This window comes from Nesoenas mayeri, assembly GCF_963082525.1.
Source record: "Nesoenas mayeri genome assembly, chromosome: 12".
Classification (NCBI taxonomy): Eukaryota; Metazoa; Chordata; class Aves; order Columbiformes; family Columbidae; genus Nesoenas; species Nesoenas mayeri.
The window spans coordinates 23302277-23323377 of record NC_137547.1 but is presented as its reverse complement, the minus strand read 5'-3'; the positions used below and the strand labels follow the sequence as shown (position 1 = coordinate 23323377).

Below are 21101 nucleotides of genomic sequence, written 5' to 3'. Positions count from 1 at the left end.
GGCATTTCAGCACCCATTTTGCTAAAAATTAAGTTACACGGCCTTACGACATCCTGACTCCATCAGGTATTAACCATCTCAGGCAACCGAAGCTGCAGATTCAGCTTGTCAAGGACTGTTCTAGACAGGCTTTTGCACCAGGTACATTGGAATAAGAAGGGTGCCCTCAGGTGTGAGACAGCAGAAGGGTAGATCCCAACCAGGGTTTCTGCTTCCTGTGACTCTCAAGTGTTACCAAACACCTTTAGAGGCTTAACAACAAAGCACTTCAGGGGCTTTTGTGCAGCACTGACACAGTAAAACAATGGAAAAAATAAGGGAAACCCTGTAAGTCGTATCTCTGCACAGTTTCTTCTCCAAATGTGAAGGCCAGAGATAATTCATCAAAACTAGACCCAATCTCCTTCCTACCTTTTCCTATCTAGTGAATACTTACCCTTGGTATTCAATGTACTTGTAAATCATGCCTGCAATAAGCATAGCTACCAAAGCGTAGTACCAAGATGAAATGAACATCAGTGCCAGGCAAATACTCATGCCTAAAAATGAGAGGGCCCTAAGACAAAAAGAAAATATATTAGTGAATAGTGGGGTAGAAAAGCTGAAACACAAGTCAATTATCCTCTTGCTCTTTTTTCTTTAAATTGTCTGTTCTGACCTGACAGTGAAAGTAAAGCTTCCCGTGAATCTCCCTAATCCCAACAGTTTTAGCATCCTGTTGTTGGAATGAAACTCCGATGCCATTAACTATCTGGGTCTCACGCACAACAAATATTACATCCCAGTACTCTTGTCTAGGCCTGATATCCAGAGGAAAGAGAGGTGCCCACGCTCCTCATGGGAGGAGCGACTCCGAACCCCACACCGTAGTGCACAGCCCAGGCACCGACTGTTCTTGTGCTTACCAGTGATAGTATTTAAATCGGGGCCGCCAGTTGGGAGTTCTAAGAAGTGTCTGCACAGCACACGCGAGATTAACGAAGAGGTAGCACATCAGGAAAAACCTGCAAGGAAAGACGCGAAAAGCCCTTCAGCACACACAGAGATCCTGGCAAATATTATAATCACATTCATGATTTACAGTCAAAATATGGCTGCCCTATCATGTGTGACCATTCCTCTGATTTTTATTAGCTCAACTATCAGTAAAAAGTAGTTAGAACAGTTTTTTAATTGAATCAAGTTAGATCTATATTAATTCTGGGATAACAATAACATTTCCCTAAAGAAAATAACAATCTAGTTATAGTAAAAAGATGTTTATTCAGAGCATATTTCAGACTAGAAACAAACAGACTTACACGTAGAGCCTCACATCAGATAATTCACAGAAATAACAGAAGTGGAACTCAGGCTCCAATAATTCTCTTTACTCGTGTAAGATATGGTTCTAGAAGGCCATCCAATTACCAAAACTCATTAGACTGTCAGTCTTTCCCAGCTGGCCCCTCCCCACCCTTTCTTCTCTTTTAATAGCAGCCACCCCGTTTCTTACATGGAGAGAATTGGGGCCACCATGTCAAGGGAAGCAATAAGGATTCCCAGCTCGGCAATTAATGCTGTTAACAGAAGAGCCCATGTCGGTTCACCATTCGCTTTTCCATGACCAAAAATCTGAAGAAACAAAAATATTAAGTGTATCTTCCAAATATTTCATAAGGTTATAATGAAAAAAACCACCCACATTTTTAAAAAAAACCAGTTATTTTCTTAAATACTTTTTTCTCTAGAGCAAGGAGTCAAATTATTCTAACGGCCTTGTGCGCTTCACTGAATTAAATGTTAGACTTCTTCATAAAATGATCATATATGTCTATTCAAACTCCTTTAAAGTTATTCCTAGTTTCTAACAAAATAAAATAAAGCATTAAAATAAAAAATATTGACTTCACTGGAATGCTGGACAAACCAGGGAAGATCAGTTTCACGTCCGAGAGCTCAGAGACCGTGCGCGGAGCTCTCCCGCACGCACCCAGAGGAAAGGAATGATGTTGTCCTTGGCGATGGCCTGCAGCAGCCGCGGCGCCCCGGTGAGGCTCTGCAGCCCGGCGCCGCAGGTCGAGAAGAAGGATCCCACCACGATGACCCACGGCGAGGGCCACGACAGGGTGCCCACCACCAGGTTCTTGTTCACCGCGTCGCCGTACCTGCAGAGGGACACCCAGACGTTCACGTGCAGAGCGGTGTTTTACACTCACGTTTGTTCTTTTGGGTCCGTTTTAAGACATCATTTAAATATTACTAAATATTACATATTTTCTTTATTAGGAAAGATTAAAAGTAGTAAGCAACCCGAGTTACTTTTGATACACAGATAGGAAGTGTCTGCAACCTGATTTCAACAATTCAAAAACTTTCTTCTGCTTATGTATCATAAGATTTACATTATCATCACAACATTATTTTCCATTTTCATCTTGTTCTTAACAAGAACTTAAGTTTAATGTTTAAAAGTCCCAACACAATCCAGTATCAGACCTCCCTACAAAGGACTGGAGGGTTTATTTGCTTGGTTGGTTGGTTTGGGTGTGGGTTTTTTTCTCAGACAATTATACTCACAAGCACTTCATTGCTTATGCCCTGGCAAGAGTCCATCAATGTGAGGGAAGCTGTCAGAGAAAGCACTTGTAGACTCCAGTACTGGGAACACTGTTGTTTGGTTTATAGACAGAAATGTCTGATAACTAATAATCCCAGGGCAGAGATAACCACACACCCAACTTTATCCAATTACAGATATCTGGTTGCATTTCTTAGTTTGGCTTCTATGCAAGAAAATAATCACAAATGCTATGAGGAAATACTTCATCCTATGAATACCAGCTACGAATACAGCGTATGCAGATAGAGATGTGTGTTATCTGCCTGTCTGGCACATTATACTAGTTGTTGGCTTGGTGGACCGTGGTCAGCAAGCACAAGAAAGAGCAGCTTTGCAAGCTTTGCTAACGCACGGCATGCTGGAATCATTCGGCTTGGCTTGCCCCGCTGGCGTCACCGTGCCGGCACGAAGAGCAGCAGCAGCGCCTCGGACAGCGGGGAAGCCAGAGAACAGCTCGCAAAGGCAATTTTGCCAAACTCAGTAATTAACAAAAACAGGACAATGAATGAGAAAAAAAAAAAACCAACAAGGTTCATCTGGAGAAGAACAAAAGAAAAACAACAGCTTGTTGTTGTTGTTTTGTATGTTGGTTCCCTAGGGAAGAGAGAAATCAGAAATCTGTGATGTACTGTTAGGGTCCTGGTCTCTGAATGAGTGCCCCAGAAACTGAAAAGGGCGCGCTGACACGCGGCAAAACAGTTTTGGGCAGGGTGGAGGAAGGAACCAAGACACAGGATGGAAAGTCCGTATCGAATCGAATACACAAGAGTCTCAAAAAGTTGTTGAGAGTTTACATGCAAACATGGTTTAAAAGGTGCCCAGAAGTAAAAGTAAAAAAAAATAACAGTAAGTGGGGGAGGGGACCAGCATGAGATGGGCAAGAACACAACCTCCCTGCAGAAGAGAGCGCTGAAACGGCAGCACTTACTTGTCTCTCAGGACTACACCTTCTATGCAGGCTCCAAATAATAACACACAGCTGAAGTCTGGAGAACAGGGTGTGCTAAGGAAGTAACATTATTTAGACATGGCCAATGAACACAATTGTAGAAAGTGTTGTGGAAAGTCCAACAAGTGTCTCTGTTCTACAGCATCTGCACTGCAGCATCTCCACAGGCACAGGGCAAGGCTGGTGGGTAAATTACGGTCTCACTGCTCACATATACCTTCTAATACTAAATGATAAAGTTACTATTCTAAGTTTCAATTTTTTAAAAAGTTTAAAATATTATGATAAAGAAGATCTCTCCAGATACAAGAAGAGAGAAAAGAACGATCTTCCAATATCAGTTTCTGTTCTATACTAGCAAATTAAATTGATGTTTACATTTAAAATTACTTGAATATTCGGTTTCTTATTAAACTGTACTGCTACTGCATTGGGGAGTACAAAATACTTCAGGTTTTTTTGATCCAGCCTTACAGTAAAGTTTTTGATCTTGTGCTTTACGTTTATATGAATGGTTAAATCCTGAACTCTACCCCCGAAATGCAGTTGTAAAATACAAAGAGTAACAAACATTGATCACTCCTAAAAATCAGGGTGGAAGCCTTCCACTGGGTGGCGTGTTAATGTCTACACACGGAGTCACCGGCCACAAAGTGAGTTCTGATCTGCAAGTATTTTAACACCAGCGCTGGGGGGATGTCTGTGACCTGGTCTAAGGTCTGTTGAATTCCTAGGCAACGCAGACTCCTTGGAACAGGGGCGGCTCCCAAAGAAACATCTGCAGGAGGTGCACTCGAGGGGCTGGGACCCTGACTTACCGCTCCGCAAGCCGTGGCAAAAGCCAGGTTCCCGACAGCAGGATGCCCAGCAGAGCCCCGTCCTGGCCAGCTGCCCTTGGAGTGCGACCTTTCCAGAAAGCTCTCACAAATCATTTTGGAAGTCCTTGCTCATATTAACTGCTTTTTGCTTTTTTTTTTAACCTGCTATGTTGACAAATTGTAGTTTAAGACACCAACATCTAGAGGAAGCTGAAAGAGCTTGGCTTCATCTTTTCTCTATTAGGAGAGATTAAGATGGCCTTTCCTAAGCAAAGCTCCTGTGGTCCTAAGCCCTGAAGAGTTCAACCACGTACAAAACTTAACAACTTCAACTGGGAAAAGGGTTGTTCCTCTGAACACACACTCAGCACCCACAACTCTGGTATGAGGAACATCCTCATATTCTGAAAGTTAAGTGCTCCGGGCCCAGTGGAAACGGGCAGGAAACAGCGAGTCTCTCACAGCTACAGGAGCTCAGGACCAGCACGGTGCTCGTGACGCTTCCACGCGTGCCGGCCGTGCCGTGCCGGACAACCGCGGAGCAGCACTCAATCAGACGGCTGCGCTGAAAATCAAAGCGGTGGGGAAAAGCCCTGTAAACCGACGTCAGAGCATCTCGTCTCACTGACTTCAAAACAACTACATAAATTCATTGGTACCAGCGAGCAGCTGCCCTTATGGCTTTACATACGAACTTTCTCTGCCCCACCCCCCAGAAAAACCAAAACCAACACACTTGGGGAACATCTAATCTAATTTCTAACTCCAGTTTATCTTGCCCTAAAATGTTCAAGAAAGCATATACTCCTTAATGTCACACAAAGGCTTGTTTTCTAAGGAACTGAAATTTATGATCTCTCCCATTTAAAGCCTTGCCTCATCTTAATAATCCACTGCACGCTAAGAAAAAAATATATATGTACCTGTATTCCACCAGTCTGAAAAGCTATAGATGACTATGTATCAAAGAAAAACTACAGAAATGCAAAAGAAAACAAAAACCCAACACAGAAAGGGAGATGGAAAACAACAGGATAATAACTCTGATGCTTTCAGCGCAAGGACTCTGGTTTTTCTGACTGACCAGTCATACTCACATTGGTATTTCAGCCACCCGAAGGCAGTTCCACAAAACAGGTAACGTGGTCATTCATCTGAGTCACAACGTGCCAGGACTCTACTCATTTTAAAAGGATACAGACTAGCGATGTGGTGACAATGGCAAGAATTGTCCCAACGGGAATGGATTTCTGTGCATCTTTGAGGTCCCCTGATCTGTTTGAACCAGCCATGATACCTGAAAATATATTTGGACATAAGATCAAGGGAGAGAAGAAACCTCAGAGGCCCAGGATGCCCTCTTGTCCCTTTTGTCCCAGAGTTCTCACCAGTCACTGAAGGAAAGAAGATGCCAACCAGTACCATGAATGAAGTAGCTATATCTGAAAGCACATACAGATGAAGGTTGTTCTTCTGGCCTGGTACATCAACAGACGGGTGATGTGCTTTCTCCAGTATCTCTCCTTTCTCCAAATAATTGCTCCATAAGTTGTCTTCAGTGTTATTATCACACCACAGAAAAGAAAAGCATGTTTCAGTTCAATCCTGTTGTCATTATAATGGGTCTACAACTGAAGAGTACAACTGCAATTCATGCAATTCAGTGATCAACACAAATTAAGGCATATACAAGTTACATGAAACACAATTAGTATTGCATGCCTTCAAGGGAACCTGTAACAAAACCAATAAATATGTATGAGCAGTCTACAGAAGTCTAGGCCCATTTTATCCTTTTGTATTACTAAATGTAACATGAACTTCACACCTATTTTAACCTCAAGAAATACATTTAATATCTTTAATGAATGACCATGCCCACGCACGATAGCTCAGAGAAACCAAAGCAACAATGACCAGCTTTCTAAATATAAACAGATTTGTTACTCAGACAGAATTACAAAATCGTATGGGTGACATTTAAATCTCGCTAACAAGCGCTGAGTCCATTCTAGAAACCAGACTAGTGGCTTCTGTGAAAACGGGGACCTGGGGCACTCAGCACCTGTTCTCTGGAGTCTGGTTCAATAGTGAACACTTCTCAATTATATTATAATCAGGAGCAGGCAAAGGAGGAGGTATGCGACTTTTATACAAGGACTCTTACATTTCAGGACATAATCTTAACCTGTCTAAAATGGAGAGTCCTAGCTACAGAGAGCTCTGAAAAACTTTAAACAACTTGCTCATGTTAGCAGACTTTCTGCTGAAATTATCAGACGAACAAGGCAAATTTAATCACTTTTAGAGCAGACTAGTACTGTATCAGGAAAAAAGTGCCATCTACTCTTTCTCAAGATTATAAGGCTTGGTTTTCTTTACTGAAGATAATTTTCTTCACTGTAATTACATTTCTTCAGTCCCTCTTCCTTAAGCAGCAGGGAACAGTTCAACCCCTTTTTGCTCAGCATGCCTCAATAACCTGCCATACCTTTTAAAATCCCGCTGGCGGCCCCTGGAATTCCTGCTATCTCAGAGACATTGTTCATTAGGAAATAGTCATCACAGTTCTCCGTGGTTAAGTTTCTAGTGTGGCAGAAGAGCTCCCAAAGCTTAGAGGCCACAGTAACGTTATCCTTGACTATGGTTTTGGCACAAACATCAAACTGATCTCTTGACAAAGTCCTGTTGCCCAACATGCAAATCCTGGAAGGGAAACATGAAAAACAGTGTTATTACCTGGTACCGGGAAGAGGAAATCCACCCTTCCCCATCGCTCTTCTTTCATATCATGGGAACTTGAAGTGGCTCTGGTCTGCTACACTATTTCTCAGCTTGAAAAAGCTGGTGGTACCAGGACAAAGACTCTGTTTCCATTGAGGGTCAGAAGTACAAAGCTACTTCTCCAACAATTTTGAGAGAGGTATAAAAAGCTACACTAGTGTGATTTATTTAATGTGGTAAATTTACCTTAAACAATGAAAGGGAAAGATTAGGCAACATTTTTGTTTTCATTTCAACAGAACTACTGGAGTGGAAGAGATCTGAAAACACTATTCATTCAGACTGCTAGATCTTTCGAATAGCTAAAGATAGGTGGAACTGCACTGTCCCAGTTCCTGCCCAGGAGCACTCTAGTGACCCCTGACAGTGTCGTTTAAGAATCAGGAACGTACATTTCAATCACAATGAGCAACGATTCTTCTTGTCAGAAGGTACAATGCATAATTGCTGAAATCCCCCAGTGCCCGTTGCATTTCACCTAACCACAAATATGGTTTATTCCAGTACTGACAATTTTTAACCCACTTGTCCAAAGATGGTTCCACAAGATACGATGATACAACGTAACAGCTTTCTGCCACTAAATTTTCATTAAGCTTCTCTTCCCGATGCCAGAAAACAAACAAACAAGTTTTGTTTTTTCCTTTTTAGTAAGTTTAATTCTTTCACAGGTCTCATCAAGCACCAGAGCCAGGAAAACTGAAGATGCGGGGCCATGGCTGTCAGGTTTGCAAGGCTGTGAACTGTAACTGCAGAGAGGGCTCCCCTCCGGAATTAAAAATCACAGTATCCGGTTACTCCAGCAGAAGAAAATCCAATACAGCCCAAGGGAAAAAGGAGAACATTCAAGAACGATCCAAGAGATAATAAGGGGGATGTAGAGACACTGCTTTATTTTTACTGCTGTAAACCTGCCACTGTTGTAAAACATTATAATCACTGGGCCCTAAATATCTAAAGGGAGCACTTGAGGGTTGCAAGGACTCAGTTATGGTCACGACATTTTAAGATGAGAATAATTATGCAGACTCAAATCCTCTATTTCCATTCCATTCATCTCTTGTCAGCAGTATCAGGAAATACTGTTTGCATTTCTGGTAAAGCACACGTATCCACATTATTGCTGCTCCTGCTCCAAGTTTAAAAACCACATGACATGTTTAACTGCCAGCACAGCAAGGCACACGCGTGCTGCGTCCAGAGCGGGGCTGTCCGAGCAACCGCCTTCAGCCCAAGGGGCGGTTTTGCAGGAGCCTCAGCACAGCCCCCCCACACACCTCCCGCGTTCCTCGGGGGTGTTCTGCTTCTCAGCAAGCAGCTGCATCACGCAACCGCTTTCCAGCCACGACGGCAAAACATCATGTCTGACCGGCCTGCAAAAAATGCACCTGCCGAGCTGCTTCCTGCCGAGAAAGACGGCCACAGGAGCCCAGAGGAACTCTGCCACGATTTAAGTCGGCAGCCGTGGGCTATGGTACCGGATTGTCTTTAGGGGAGGCAGAGAAACGTCAGCCTCCATCAATCTGTGTACTCACCACGAGACTTCATTCTACCGAAACAGGTAGAGAACGTAATAACGCATTCATTTTAGCGTAAGAAATGCGTATGCCACCAACTCTGCAAGCAGAAGACTATCACTGTCACTATGTACAGCTGAAAAAGCTAAATTCACAAAAAAGGTACCTTTGGCAATGTACAAAGCACAAGTTTTAAGTAACTTCCATTGAACCTCATCTTCCAGACCTGTAGGCAAAGTTATACCCCATTGAGAAATATTACTCACGGAAATTCAGGTGGATCAAAGATGGACTTGATAGCTCCAGCATAAATGGACAGTATGGATATTACTACACAGGCCAAGAAGAGGGAAGCAAATTTGTTAACATATTTCACGCCTACAAAGACCACCACTGCCATTAGGATGAGGAATACAGTTCCATACACCCTCATGTTGTTTAGCATAGCACTGGACACATCGTGGGCACCAGAAGGATGAAAAATCGCTGCTTGTGGCACAATATATGTCTGAAATGAGAAGAAAGCAAGCTGAAGGAACGCAGGAACAGAACTCTGCCTGTTTACTGTAGTGATCTTGTACCTATGCTAGAAATGTACATCAGTTTCCAATTTGCAACCTGTCCGTCACCAGAAATCCTCAGTTTATTGGAAAAGGCAAGGGCTAACAGCCCAGGCTATTTCAGCAGGACAACTGAGGCAACTCTATCAATGACACATGCGTATCACTGATAAGGTCGTACTTCCACCTGTGTTTTCCGCAGACCTTCCGTTCTGGATACCTGTGGAGCGTGCAGCTCCCAAAGGGAAGCACTAGTGGTACGGAATTGGACACCAAGAAAATTAACTTCTGGTCTCTACCTGCAAATGTGTGTACGAATAGGGGACAAGAATACCGCAGCATTTTCTATGTGCCGTTTGTCTTAAAAGCAGGACTACTCTGGTACTACTCACCAATAAAATCTCAATGGCACCAAGGATATACATTGCTCCTGCAAACGTCGTTCCCAAATAAAAGCACAGCCCTACAGCTCCACCAAACTCTGGGCCTAATGACCTGGATATCATGAAATAGGAGCCACCAGCTATGAAACAAGAAAAGTGAGAGTACAATTACAATTTATTCATTCTTATGAACTGTAAAATATTCACAACAAGAACACAACAAAATTATAGACTGTGTATCTGCTTTCCAATACACAGGGGGTTCAACTGAGGTATCTTTTTGTTAGCATAGGGGTAACTAAAAACCAAATGAATTAATCTTTAGCCTCACTAATATCTAGTATTTCTTCACAGTATCAATTCAGGCTTTGTATCGCAGCTTGAACAAACTTGTCTGGAATAAAACCACATTAACAGCACAGAGCAACTCCAAAAAAGAAACCAAACCAACCAACCAGCGGCAAAAAACCCAAAACAACAACAACAAAATAAACGCAAAACCCACACAAATGAAAAGTTTGCTAACTACACTTACCTGGAACAACACCATTTGTGGCAATAGCACTCATTGATATGGTTGTCAGCATAGTCTGGGAAAAACAAGGAAAAGCAAGCAATTGTGTCAACCACGTTTTGTAAAACATCACTTATTTCTCGATAGAGCAAAGCTGCCGCTGCATGTAGGATAAAATATTTCTATTTATTCTGCCTTCACTATCTGAAGGAAAGCAAGGGCAGCAGGAACCGAATCGTCAGGTTGTCGCGAGCTCGGCCCGAGAGCCGAGCCGAGCCAAGGGGCGCTCTGCGCCCGAGAGCCGAGCCGAGCCGAGGGGCGCTCTGTGCCCGAGAGCCGAGCCGAGCCGAGGGGCGCTCTGCGCCCGAGAGCCGAGCCGAGGGGCGCTCTGTGCCCGAGAGCCGAGCCGAGCCGAGGGGCGCTCTGTGCTCCAGAGCCGAGCCGAGCCGAGGGGCGCTCTGCGCCCGAGAGCCGAGCCGAGCCGAGGGGCGCTCTGCGCTCCAGAGCCGAGCCGAGCCGAGGGGCGCTCTGCGCCCGAGAGCCGAGCCGAGCCGAGGGGCGCTCTGTGCTCCAGAGCCGAGCCGAGCCGAGGGGCGCTCTGCGCCCGAGAGCCGAGCCGAGCCGAGGGGCGCTCTGCGCCCGAGAGCCGAGCCGAGCCGAGGGGCGCTCTGTGCCCGAGAGCCGAGCCGAGCCGAGGGGCGCTCTGTGCCCGAGAGCCGAGCCGAGCCGAGGGGCGCTCTGTGCCCGAGAGCCGAGCCGAGGGGCGCTCTGTGCCCGAGAGCCGAGCCGAGCCGAGGGGCGCTCTGTGCCCGAGAGCCGAGCCGAGCCGAGGGGCGCTCTGCGCCCGAGAGCCGAGCCGAGCCGAGGGGCGCTCTGCGCCCGAGAGCCGAGCCGAGCCGAGGGGCGCTCTGTGCCCGAGAGCCGAGCCGAGCCGAGGGGCGCTCTGTGCTCGAGAGCCGAGCCGAGCCGAGGGGCGCTCTGTGCTCGAGAGCCGAGCCGAGCCGAGGGGCGCTCTGCGCTCGAGAGCCGAGCCGAGCCGAGGGGCGCTCTGCGCCCGAGAGCCGAGCCGAGCCGAGGGGCGCTCTGCGCCCGAGAGCCGAGCCGAGCCGAGGGGCGCTCTGCGCCCGAGAGCCGAGCCGAGCCGAGGGGCGCTCTGCGCCCGAGAGCCGAGCCGAGCCGAGGGGCGCTCTGCGCCCGAGAGCCGAGCCGAGCCGAGGGGCGCTCTGCGCCCGAGAGCCGAGCCGAGCCGAGGGGCGCTCTGCGCCCGAGAGCCGAGCCGAGCCGAGGGGCGCTCTGCGCCCGAGAGCCGAGCCGAGCCGAGGGGCGCTCTGCGCCCGAGAGCCGAGCCGAGATGAGGGGCGCTCGGCCCGAGAGCCGAGCCGAGACGAGGGGCGCTCTGTGCCCGAGAGCCGAGCCGAGCCGAGGGGCGCTCTGCGCCCGAGAGCCGAGCCGAGCCGAGGGGCGCTCTGCGCCCGAGAGCCGAGCCGAGACGAGGGGCGCTCTCTGCCCGAGAGCCGAGCCGAGACGAGGGGCGCTCTCTGCCCGAGAGCCGAGCTGAGACGAGGGGCGCTCTCTGCCCGAGAGCCGAGCTGAGACGAGGGGCGCTCTCTGCCGCGTCACGCGCCGCAGACGCAGCGGGAGAGGAGGACGCGGGTCCCTCCACCTGCAGAGCTGAAATCCCAACAAGAGCCAGGCGGCCGGGACCGGGACCGCGCAGGAACCGGCTCTTTGCTGCACGAACACCACCTTTAGGACCGTGTCTACACTAGATACTCGTTGCCAGTTTAGAAACACTAGGGGCGAAAACAAAACAAATCACATGGCTACAAACACAGCAGAAGGTTTTGGCGTTAATCTGGCTTTTCTTCACACATACATCTACAATGCAGCCTCTCCAACTTTCTCAATAGTTTCAGAGGTTATGTCACATGCCTTATTTTACCTATATACTTACGCAACAGCAGCAGAGTAAAACAATCAGGAAGGACTGCAGAACTCCGGCCATTCCGACCATCCAAGTCAGCCGAAGGAAGAGAATCACCCCGAAGATATTCTGCATGCACGGTAAATACACCCCCATCAGGGTGCCCATGCTGGGTGACTGAAAAACAAGTTAACTGGCATTCATTAACTGGAATTATTCAAAGCACAGATAATAAAAACATTCTACAACTTCAGTTTTTCAAATGGTAGAAATTTGGGAAACATAATGTAGACACACAAACACTAGTGTGCTGGGCTTCCAGAAAACACGAAGCAAACTCCTAACACCAAACCCACAAATTTCTGAACAAAATCCTGTCCCATCTTCACATTTCAAGTAATTCTACTCAGCATTTAACACCAATTACTAACAACAGAATGTACATGTACTGGTTTTATTGGAGGACCACAGAGCTTCCAGCATGAAACCTGCTGAGAGCTGCGAACCTCAAGTACTGCAGATCCTACCCTGCTCCCCAAAGTTCACAAACTGTTTCATGGGAAACATACTTTTGTGACGTTACAGCTAGAGGAGATCTGGACACAATCTGGAGACATGCAAAATGAATTTTCTTCCATTTTATATATTCCATGTAAAACTAACTATTCTACCTTTCTTATGCTTAGCATTAGCACCAGACTCTAAGTTACTTTTAACGGCGATTGAGAAAATACAAGTTAGTGAATTCACAGGAACCGCACGTGACTGGCATCCAACACCACGTCTTATAGAATTATGGTCAGAGGACAGCCAGATCTGTAACGACGGTATCAAAACGCCACGGCGAAGGGGCTTATGTCAAGGAATACGAAAGCGACCCCCGCGCGGGCACAGCTGGGATGGGCACGGTTCCGAGTCTCAAATCTCTGCGTCTTCCTGCCAAGATGTTCATTCCTTCTACATTCTGAATTTTTCTTTTGCATTTAAAAATCACGCAGAATGCTGAAATACAAGGGGAAGAGAGAGTGGAACTTTTCAAAGGCTCATCTCTTCTCATCCTTCTTCCTATAAATAAACCTCAGTTCCAGGACATATTACAGATAAGCAGTATTTAAAGAAACCCATGAACCATCATCTAAATATTAAAGGCAGGTGGCAACACTTGTTCAAATTTGACTCCACTTAGCATTAACTAAATGTAAAAATAAATAACACGCACCCTTAAAGACAAATTAGCCCTGAATCAAAAGCAGTAGTACTTAAGACGAGCATATTACTCTTACAGCAATAAACACCTGTCAAAACTTTGCTCTTGCCTTCTTCACTATGGAAAAATTTAGTTACCTAAGGTAAGTCAAGACTATATTTTACTACACAAAGCAAAATACTAGAAAAATCAAATAGTTATAATACGACCACATCTAAATAAGTAACCTAGGCATTTAGTGCTTCAGCTTCTAACTACAGGTTACAATTTGAAACTTCCTCATCTGCTTTCAGAATTTGCCCCACCAGAGACGAAAGAAAACTGCGAAGACCACGATGCGAGCACGTCTCTGTGAGAAATTCCAGGAACTGCTGACCGAATGCTTTGAAGTCAGCTTTTAATTCCTTGTGTTACTAAAGTTACATTAGATCAGCTGCACTTGCCCCATAGACACTTCAACTCAGTTGAACGTCCCGAAGGAAAGAGGGCAACAGAACCACGTGCTGATGCTTTGAAACGGAAAACGGACTTACTATGAGACCTACTAGCACGGGGCCAGACAGATGCTACTCAGCTGTTCTGGTGTCACAGTACAAAACCCATAATTTAAAAAAATCCCTAAGACATCACCTGTCAGTGTACAAAAACTACCATCCTATAGAACTAACCTCATTATGTATAAGGACAAAAAGGAATTGTCTTCTGCTACTAACAGAAATGACACCTGTACATAAGCATCACGATCAGGGTCAGGTAAGGATATTTTAACAAGTTGTTCCAATGCTACAGCATATCCTACTTATCTAAATATCTTCTATAGCATCTTGTAATAAGTAACCGATACTAAACCAGAGCTGAAGTCTCAACAGAATGCAATCTGAAATAAGGAGGTTATTATGCTCTATCTAGCTACCAAATGACAAAAAAAATAAACAGCATGGGCTGCACAAAGGAAATAAAGACAGTTTGAAAAACACTGTTTTCGATCACCCAAGAAGGGACAGAAAAATCTCAAAACCAGTCTTCGTTTCGGCAATGCAGATCATGTTTCCATTCACTCTAATCAGCTGCAGACACATAACGACAGGAATATTGACCCGAGTCTGAAGGACACTGTTTCCATTGCCCGCGTGATGGGTTATCAAAGCGCTCGGCTGCGGGGCCCAGGGACATCGATGGCAGGGCAGCCCCTGCGGCTGCTGCGAGGACGGACAGCAGCACTGCCTTATGAAGGACACACGGACTAAAACAGTTCATCTCATCCTTCCCATCATGAGAAGGGGGTATTTTTACAGCACTGAGATTGCTAAGTGCTTTAATACAATATGGTATTTAGAACACACAAAAAGTAACCCAATTTCTACCCTATTACATGGACTAGTGTCAATTTTACCTGATGTGTTTTTAACACATCATGCTACTATCAAAAATAATGGGAATGCTAAAACAGGGTAATATGATTACATTAAGCTGTTTTGCACTGAAATTATCCTGATCTTTATTTGCATCTTCCACAAACTGCAGCAATTATTCTAAGAGATTAGTAGGGGGCTAGTCATGCAATATATTTTCCAGAGCTTGTGGAAACATTCAGGTTTCTTTTATCTTGTCACTCTAGAAAGCAGGTGCTGACACCACCAATCTCCACAAGCTGAAGCACATCATTCTCTAGTCCTTTAAGTTGAAACTCTGTAAAAGAGATCTGGTTTTTTTGATACCCTACCCCTCGGATATCGGGCCACTTCATGCGCACGTAACTGCCTTGTCTCTTCTTTTGTGTGTCTGTGTTTTTTTGCCAGTTTGGGGTTTCTTTGCCATTTCAGTGGATATGATTTGGTGGGCAGTGGTGTGCTAGGTCACAAAAAGGTATTCACTGAGAAACCTGTCTTACCTGCTCGGATAGAGAATTAAATATTCACTTATTGAAAGGACCGCTTTCTTCACTCGCCGTTTTGAACATCAGCTGCAGAGTGCGCTCGGGCTCCCTGCTCCAGTTCTCGTCTATGGGGCGCCAGCTCCAGAAGCGGCGCTCGGGACGGCAGCGCCTGCTGTCACTGTGCGCCCAGCACAGCACCCGGCAGCAGACAGAGCCTGCCGCTGCGCTGGGGGGACATTCGCGCTCCTGTACTAATGCTCAGTTGGGACGGATAAGGTAACAGCAGCGCACTGAATTATACCACAAAGACGATTAAAAACAAATGTGTAGAAGAACCCCATTTGCACAGCTTCTGGATACCTTGGATCCATAGCATTGTACAGTTCCCGCTTCTAAATTCCCCGGTTTTAATAGTTGTAATTATTGGCCAAGTTAGAATTGAACCCTCTTATATTCTACAATATATTTAAAATTTCTTATTTCTTATGGCAAGAAAGGAAGAAGAAATTCAAACTACAGTTATAATATTGAAGTTGATGTAATTTATCCTAGAGACATACATACTACTAGGCAGAGATTCCCTTAAGGAAACCACAGCATTTACACAGAAAATACTTAGATGCTAACACAGGATGATATGTCACCTTTGGAACGGTCACCCAATCCATTCTACAAAAAACAATCTGAAAGGCACGCAAACACACATTCTGGGACACGGGAAAGCGGAATTCAGGATGACCCAGGTATTAAGCCCAAACTCTGTTTTACCACAGAAGCGTGGCTCTAACAGGGACAACAGTCCTTTCTTAGGGCAGTAAGCACTTTGAAAATACACAAGCGTTTACATAAATCGTACCTAGATTTAGAAATGTTAACACCAAATCGTACATGTTACTCTACCAGGGATTTAAAATGACTTCTCAGTTTCCTTTTATTTGACCCGCTTTTACCTTATGAAGCTATACTGCATTTGCTTGCATCAACTTCACACTAGAGATCACCCCCAAATTCTCCATATTCTTTTCCCGACAGGGAAGTAAGTGACTGGCATTCGGGTTAGACTGCACCTTACACTGGTAACCTGGCCAGGTAATTAATAAGGAAACAGCAAAAGTGATCAGAACTTTCTCAAAATAGTAAGGACCTGTTGTACCCCCCTCCATTCTATCTTTGTTAGGGTAATAATCAATCTACTTTTAACAGTATAATAAGAGGCTGAAAGTTATTTTAGATTATGCAATAACATCATATTAACAGCTGATGCCTGACATTATTCCCACCAACAGCATGCTAAACCAGCTATGCGGCTGACACTTCATATTAGGTAAAAACTCTGGACAGACTCAGCAGTCTGACACCAAGTACCACACTAAAGAAATTCACAGTTAAAATGTTTACATTGCTTTTTTAATGCAGGCTTATAGTGCCAGAATGCAGTCACTGAACCCAGACAACCGTCGCTCATCTTGTAATGATGTCATCTTACTCACAATGTTACAGTACTTTAGTACATACCGTCTCAGATAAAAATGAATTCTAAGCTTGATGTTGCCTCAGCACCTTTTCTAACTCCAGAGTAGAACAGTGCAGAGCAGGGAGCTGGAGTGTAAGGGAGCTGGACCTGGCGTACAACACGGGGTAACACGCGTTCTCTTTGAGAACAATGTGCTCTCTTTCAACATTATCCCTGCCATCTCCTTCTGAAATGGCTCAAACTTTGACAGAGCAGTACTATGAAATCTGTAGAATTCAAGTGCTATCTTAGCTTTTTGGAAAGCTTTCTTTTGACAAAATCTGCAAGCAAACTGACAAGTGCCATAAAATGCAGCCATACCACCTGAGGGCTTTGAACGGACTGAGACACTTGCCGGGCTGCCAGAGCATTAGAAGAGCAGTCAGAACGCAGCTCTCCTGATAGAAATCTAACCACCAACAATCAACTCCACTTTCTACCTAGTTATTTACAAGGCCAGCCCAAATGGGCTAACCGCCTAAACGCAGATCCTTTGGGGCAGAATTCAAGTGCCCGAGTGCCTAACACCAGAATGACACTTCAGCTGCCCCAGGGTGTCCAATGTGACCTCCACCCAGCACTCCAGAGGGTGGTGTATCCTGCAAGCCTTGTTTCATACCTGCCAGGCTTGTAGAGATGTCAGATACTGCTGGGCAGCTGAAACAGCACTAGGAAAAAGCTGAGGTTGTTGGTTTGTTGCTTATTCAATTCACTGCTAAAAGCATATCCTACTTATCTAAATCCATACCAACCAAATGTAGCTGCACTGTAGCGCACCGTGCTTAACCACTATATCAGCCCCAGCTCTTTGGTAACATCTGGTTATCTGCAGAGTTCCATGTTATTTCTTTGAAACACCATCATGGCTCCCGACAGAGGTTAAGATAAAGAAGAAAGAAGTCCAGGTCCCCAAAAATCACATATGGAATCACCTCGTTCATCAGCTGGCCGTGGAGAGAATCTTTACTTACTTTTGATACTTTCTTCTTTGAGCCATCAGTACTTTCTGCTTCTTCATGTTCCTTAACACCTTGGGTGAGATTCGTGTAGTTGACCAACTTGCCAAGCAGAGATGACACCTTTGGTCGTATATCAAGTTCCTCCTGTGGAAGAAGCAACAAGTCAACTTGTGCAATGCACAGCGCCCGCGGGGCGGCGGCCGCGGCGCAACGCACAGCGCCCGCAGCACAACGCACAGCGCCCGCGGGGCGGCGGCCGCAGCACAACGCACAGCGCCCGCGGGGCGGCGGCCGCAGCACAACGCCCTGGCCTGCCTGGAGCTGCAGGGAACGCGCCGGCAGACACTCCACCGGGCCCAAACCACGGATGGGAGGACGTGATTTGCAAATCTGACAGGACAAGGCTATCCCAACAGGTCTGCATGCTTCTCCTTAGGCGCTGAAAAGCATGAATTACAGCAGCAAAGAAAAAGTCTCAGCCTTGGGACTGTAAGAAAATGGACATGTACTTTGCATTTATCTCTACTGAGGGCGTTTACTGACGGATAAACTTTTCAAAAGTTGCCACATAAATCAGAGATTTAGTAATTAAACTCCAGTCGTAGGCATGCATGCACTCTGATAATTTGATTACATTTTTCAAACTATGTAATCTAATCCACATGGATCTAGATAAAAACCCCAAAAGCCACACATACGGAGGCCTCACACCTTTACATTCATCCCATCCAACTTCTGTTTCTGAAAGTAAGTTCAAGGGGAAAAAAGAAAATCAGAACAAAATCATTCCCTTCCCCTTTCTCTTCAAAATTAAAACGTCTACGTGCCTAATTGCACAGTAAGTAATGCATGTAGAGAAACAACTTTCTACATAGGAAATAAAAAAACATTTTAAAAAAGATGTCACTGTCCTGAGTTTCATCCTATCTTCATGGATCCTCACCGCTCCTGAGAGGATCAGTAGCACTATGTGCTTTGTACCTGACAGCAGAAACTGACCCCAGTGTCCCTTTTCTTATTCCTTCCTCTGATCTCATCTGCAGGTCACATCTTTAAAAACCTGATTACTGCTCCTTCCAGAAAGCAGCTGAAGCAACACACGCTTCTAGTTCAGTTGAGCAGCACGGCCTTTGGGATGCCACCAGCTCCTCCTCTTCAGCAACACCGCACTGTCGCTTACGACAAAGGCAGCTGTGTGACCAGCAGCAGCCATGCTCTAAGCGGCCAGCTCTTCACCACCTGCAAGTGAGCGGACGCTGATCACACATCTACCGGCCTTGCAGGGAGGAGACACCTCAGCTGGGAGCACGCTTCCAAGTCAGACATGGCTGCAGCGCTTCCACAGCGAGCTCCTGCCCAGCAGCAGGTCAGCGGTGCTGGCGCGGGCTGCACGCCATGCGGCTGCACGCTGCGGCGCCGACCCAGCAGGACGAACGGCCGGCCCGGCTGCCCCGCGCCGCACAGCGGGGAACGCGGGGGGACCCGGCCCGGCGCCCGCGGAGCGGGGAGCGCGGGGGGACCCGGCCCGGCGCCCGCGGAGCGGGGAGCGCGGGGGGACCCGGCCCGGCGCCCGCGGAGCGGGGAGCGCGGGGGGACCCGGCCCGGCGCCCGCGGAGCGGGGAGCGCGGGGGGACCCAGCCCGGCGCCCGCACAGCGGGGAACGCGGGGGGACCCGGCCCGGCGCCCGCACAGCGGGGAACGCGGGGGGACCCGGCCCGGCGCCCGCACAGCGGGGAACGCGGGGGGACCCGGCCCGGCGCCCGCACAGCGGGGAACGCGGGGGGACCCGGCCCGGCGCCCGCACAGCGGGGAACGCGGGGGGCGCGTGGCCAGCGTTGCTGTGAAGCTGCCGCTCAGACGCCCAGCTGGAAGCAGCGGCAGAGCTGCATGCAGACCCTGCACCTCCCCAGCACCGGAGCTTCTGAAAAGATGTCGTCTTTTTTTAGAAACTTGCTGCTAGTGCACGATGACATATTTGCACTGAATGCAGTGCCGGTGAGGTGAGGACGTGAAGGAGGATTCTGCCAGACTTGGCGTGGCTCCAACGCGCCTCTCACATGAGACTGGTCCTCCTTCCTCCACCTGGGACCAGCCGTACCCTCCGTCCCACACCGCCAAGTGCGCGGAACAGCCGAGCTTTTCCACCTCACGGGCTCTCTCTGCCCACTAGTACCTCAGACAACATACACCCGCGAAAAAGCACAGAGGAGAAATGTGTGTTACAGATATACTGCAACTGTAATACAGGACCCCCAGGTTAATTTGAGTACCTGAATTTAGGCACTCTCCTACAAAATAACACAGCCTTCCTTAACGCACTAAATCAGCTCATGCTTATTTTCCCCACGCTGATTAGCTCACAGTACCACAGCTTCACTGTCTAAATTATTCAGGTTACCTCTGGCACCATTATATTTTGTAACGTCATAGACATACCCCTAAAACGCACCAATGGCTCTAAGGTTTGGCATGCAGCGAGAGTCAGGTACCAACACTGCCTGGATACTGCAACGCTCTGTCTTCCACTTAGTACGATGTGCTCAATCCTTGCATCTTGGAAGATCACAAATCACATTACAAGTATGAAAAACAGTTAGAAATTACCTCAAACAAGGCCAGATTTCTGTCATAGTAATCGCCTCCCTTGCCAGCTTCTGCACTGTTCAGGAAAGGGCTGTTTTCTTTATGGTTGCCATGACCTGCAGAGAAAAAGAGAAACAGGTTTAGATAACAGCAGAAAGCCAGATATCCCAAGGAAACTTCATAACCTTGACAAAAACCGCAGGGAAATAACTTGTCTGATCAGTGAATCTGTTTCTTTTCAGTATCTAACGTTATGCAATGCTATTCATATTAGAGGTGCTGCTCTCAAAGTAGAGTTTTTTCTGTTTCTACTCCTCCATTTTCATTAAAATGGAATAACAGTGAATGCTACCTCAAAGAAAAACTCACAAGTAGGGTCACAGCTACACCACTATTCTGCGCCTTTATTGTCTAATGTTCCTTTTATAACTGTGTCTTATCTAGAATGGTGACAAGTGAAAAGACAGTTCTCAAGCACTCCGAAACAATTACTATGAACAACTTTTGAGCACTATGTCCAAACAGATTAGGTAGACCAAACAACTCATTCAGACTAGATTCTGCTATTATTACACAAGATAGGTAAACATCAAATAAAGCCCCCCCAATTTTCTTCTGCCCTTGGGATTTCGTCATTGTTTGGGTTTTTCACTATGCCCACTCACCCCAGACATCAAACCTGCTCACTTGTGATGCTGTGACCCGTACCGCATTTTGAACATTAGACTGGGCATGCTCCAGACTACTCTGATAGTTTTAAGTTAAAACCTAACATCAGGTACAATAAGAGCAAAACATTCACATATGCAACGTTACAACGTTAAAAAACAATGTTAAAAAACAAAGATGACATGGAAGATCAGTAGAGCTTTTTGTAAGAAGAAGTAAAATGGCACCACAGCAAAAAATGAC

At 46.4% G+C, this 21101-nt stretch overlaps 1 protein-coding gene across 8 annotated transcripts in view; it reads right to left on the bottom strand.

Annotated features, from left to right (window-relative positions):
* Positions 1-21101, bottom strand: part of SLC12A4 (solute carrier family 12 member 4) — a 49553-nt gene that overhangs the window by 9597 nt on the left and 18855 nt on the right. For 7 of the 8 annotated variants that reach the window (XR_013922655.1, XR_013922656.1, XM_080351650.1 and 4 more), the window contains 14 exons: positions 20211-20305; positions 17619-17750; positions 12082-12228; positions 10149-10203; positions 9623-9753; positions 8937-9178; positions 6861-7075; positions 5758-5922; positions 5568-5666; positions 3531-3588; positions 1973-2147; positions 1496-1614; positions 906-1004; positions 437-556 (listed from right to left, as the gene is read on the bottom strand). Coding sequence is in view for 6 of the 8 variants with exons in the window: in XM_080351650.1 (XP_080207776.1) it covers positions 437-556; positions 906-1004; positions 1496-1614; positions 1973-2147; positions 3531-3588; positions 5568-5666; positions 5758-5922; positions 6861-7075; positions 8937-9178; positions 9623-9753; positions 10149-10203; positions 12082-12228; positions 17619-17750; positions 20211-20305 (1852 nt within the window). In the remaining 2 variants the exon portion in view is untranslated. The remainder of the gene's footprint in view (positions 1-436; positions 557-905; positions 1005-1495; positions 1615-1972; positions 2148-3530; positions 3589-5567; positions 5667-5757; positions 5923-6860; positions 7076-8936; positions 9179-9622; positions 9754-10148; positions 10204-12081; positions 12229-17618; positions 17751-20210; positions 20306-21101) is intronic. The other variant, XM_080351654.1, reaches the window with a different exon arrangement.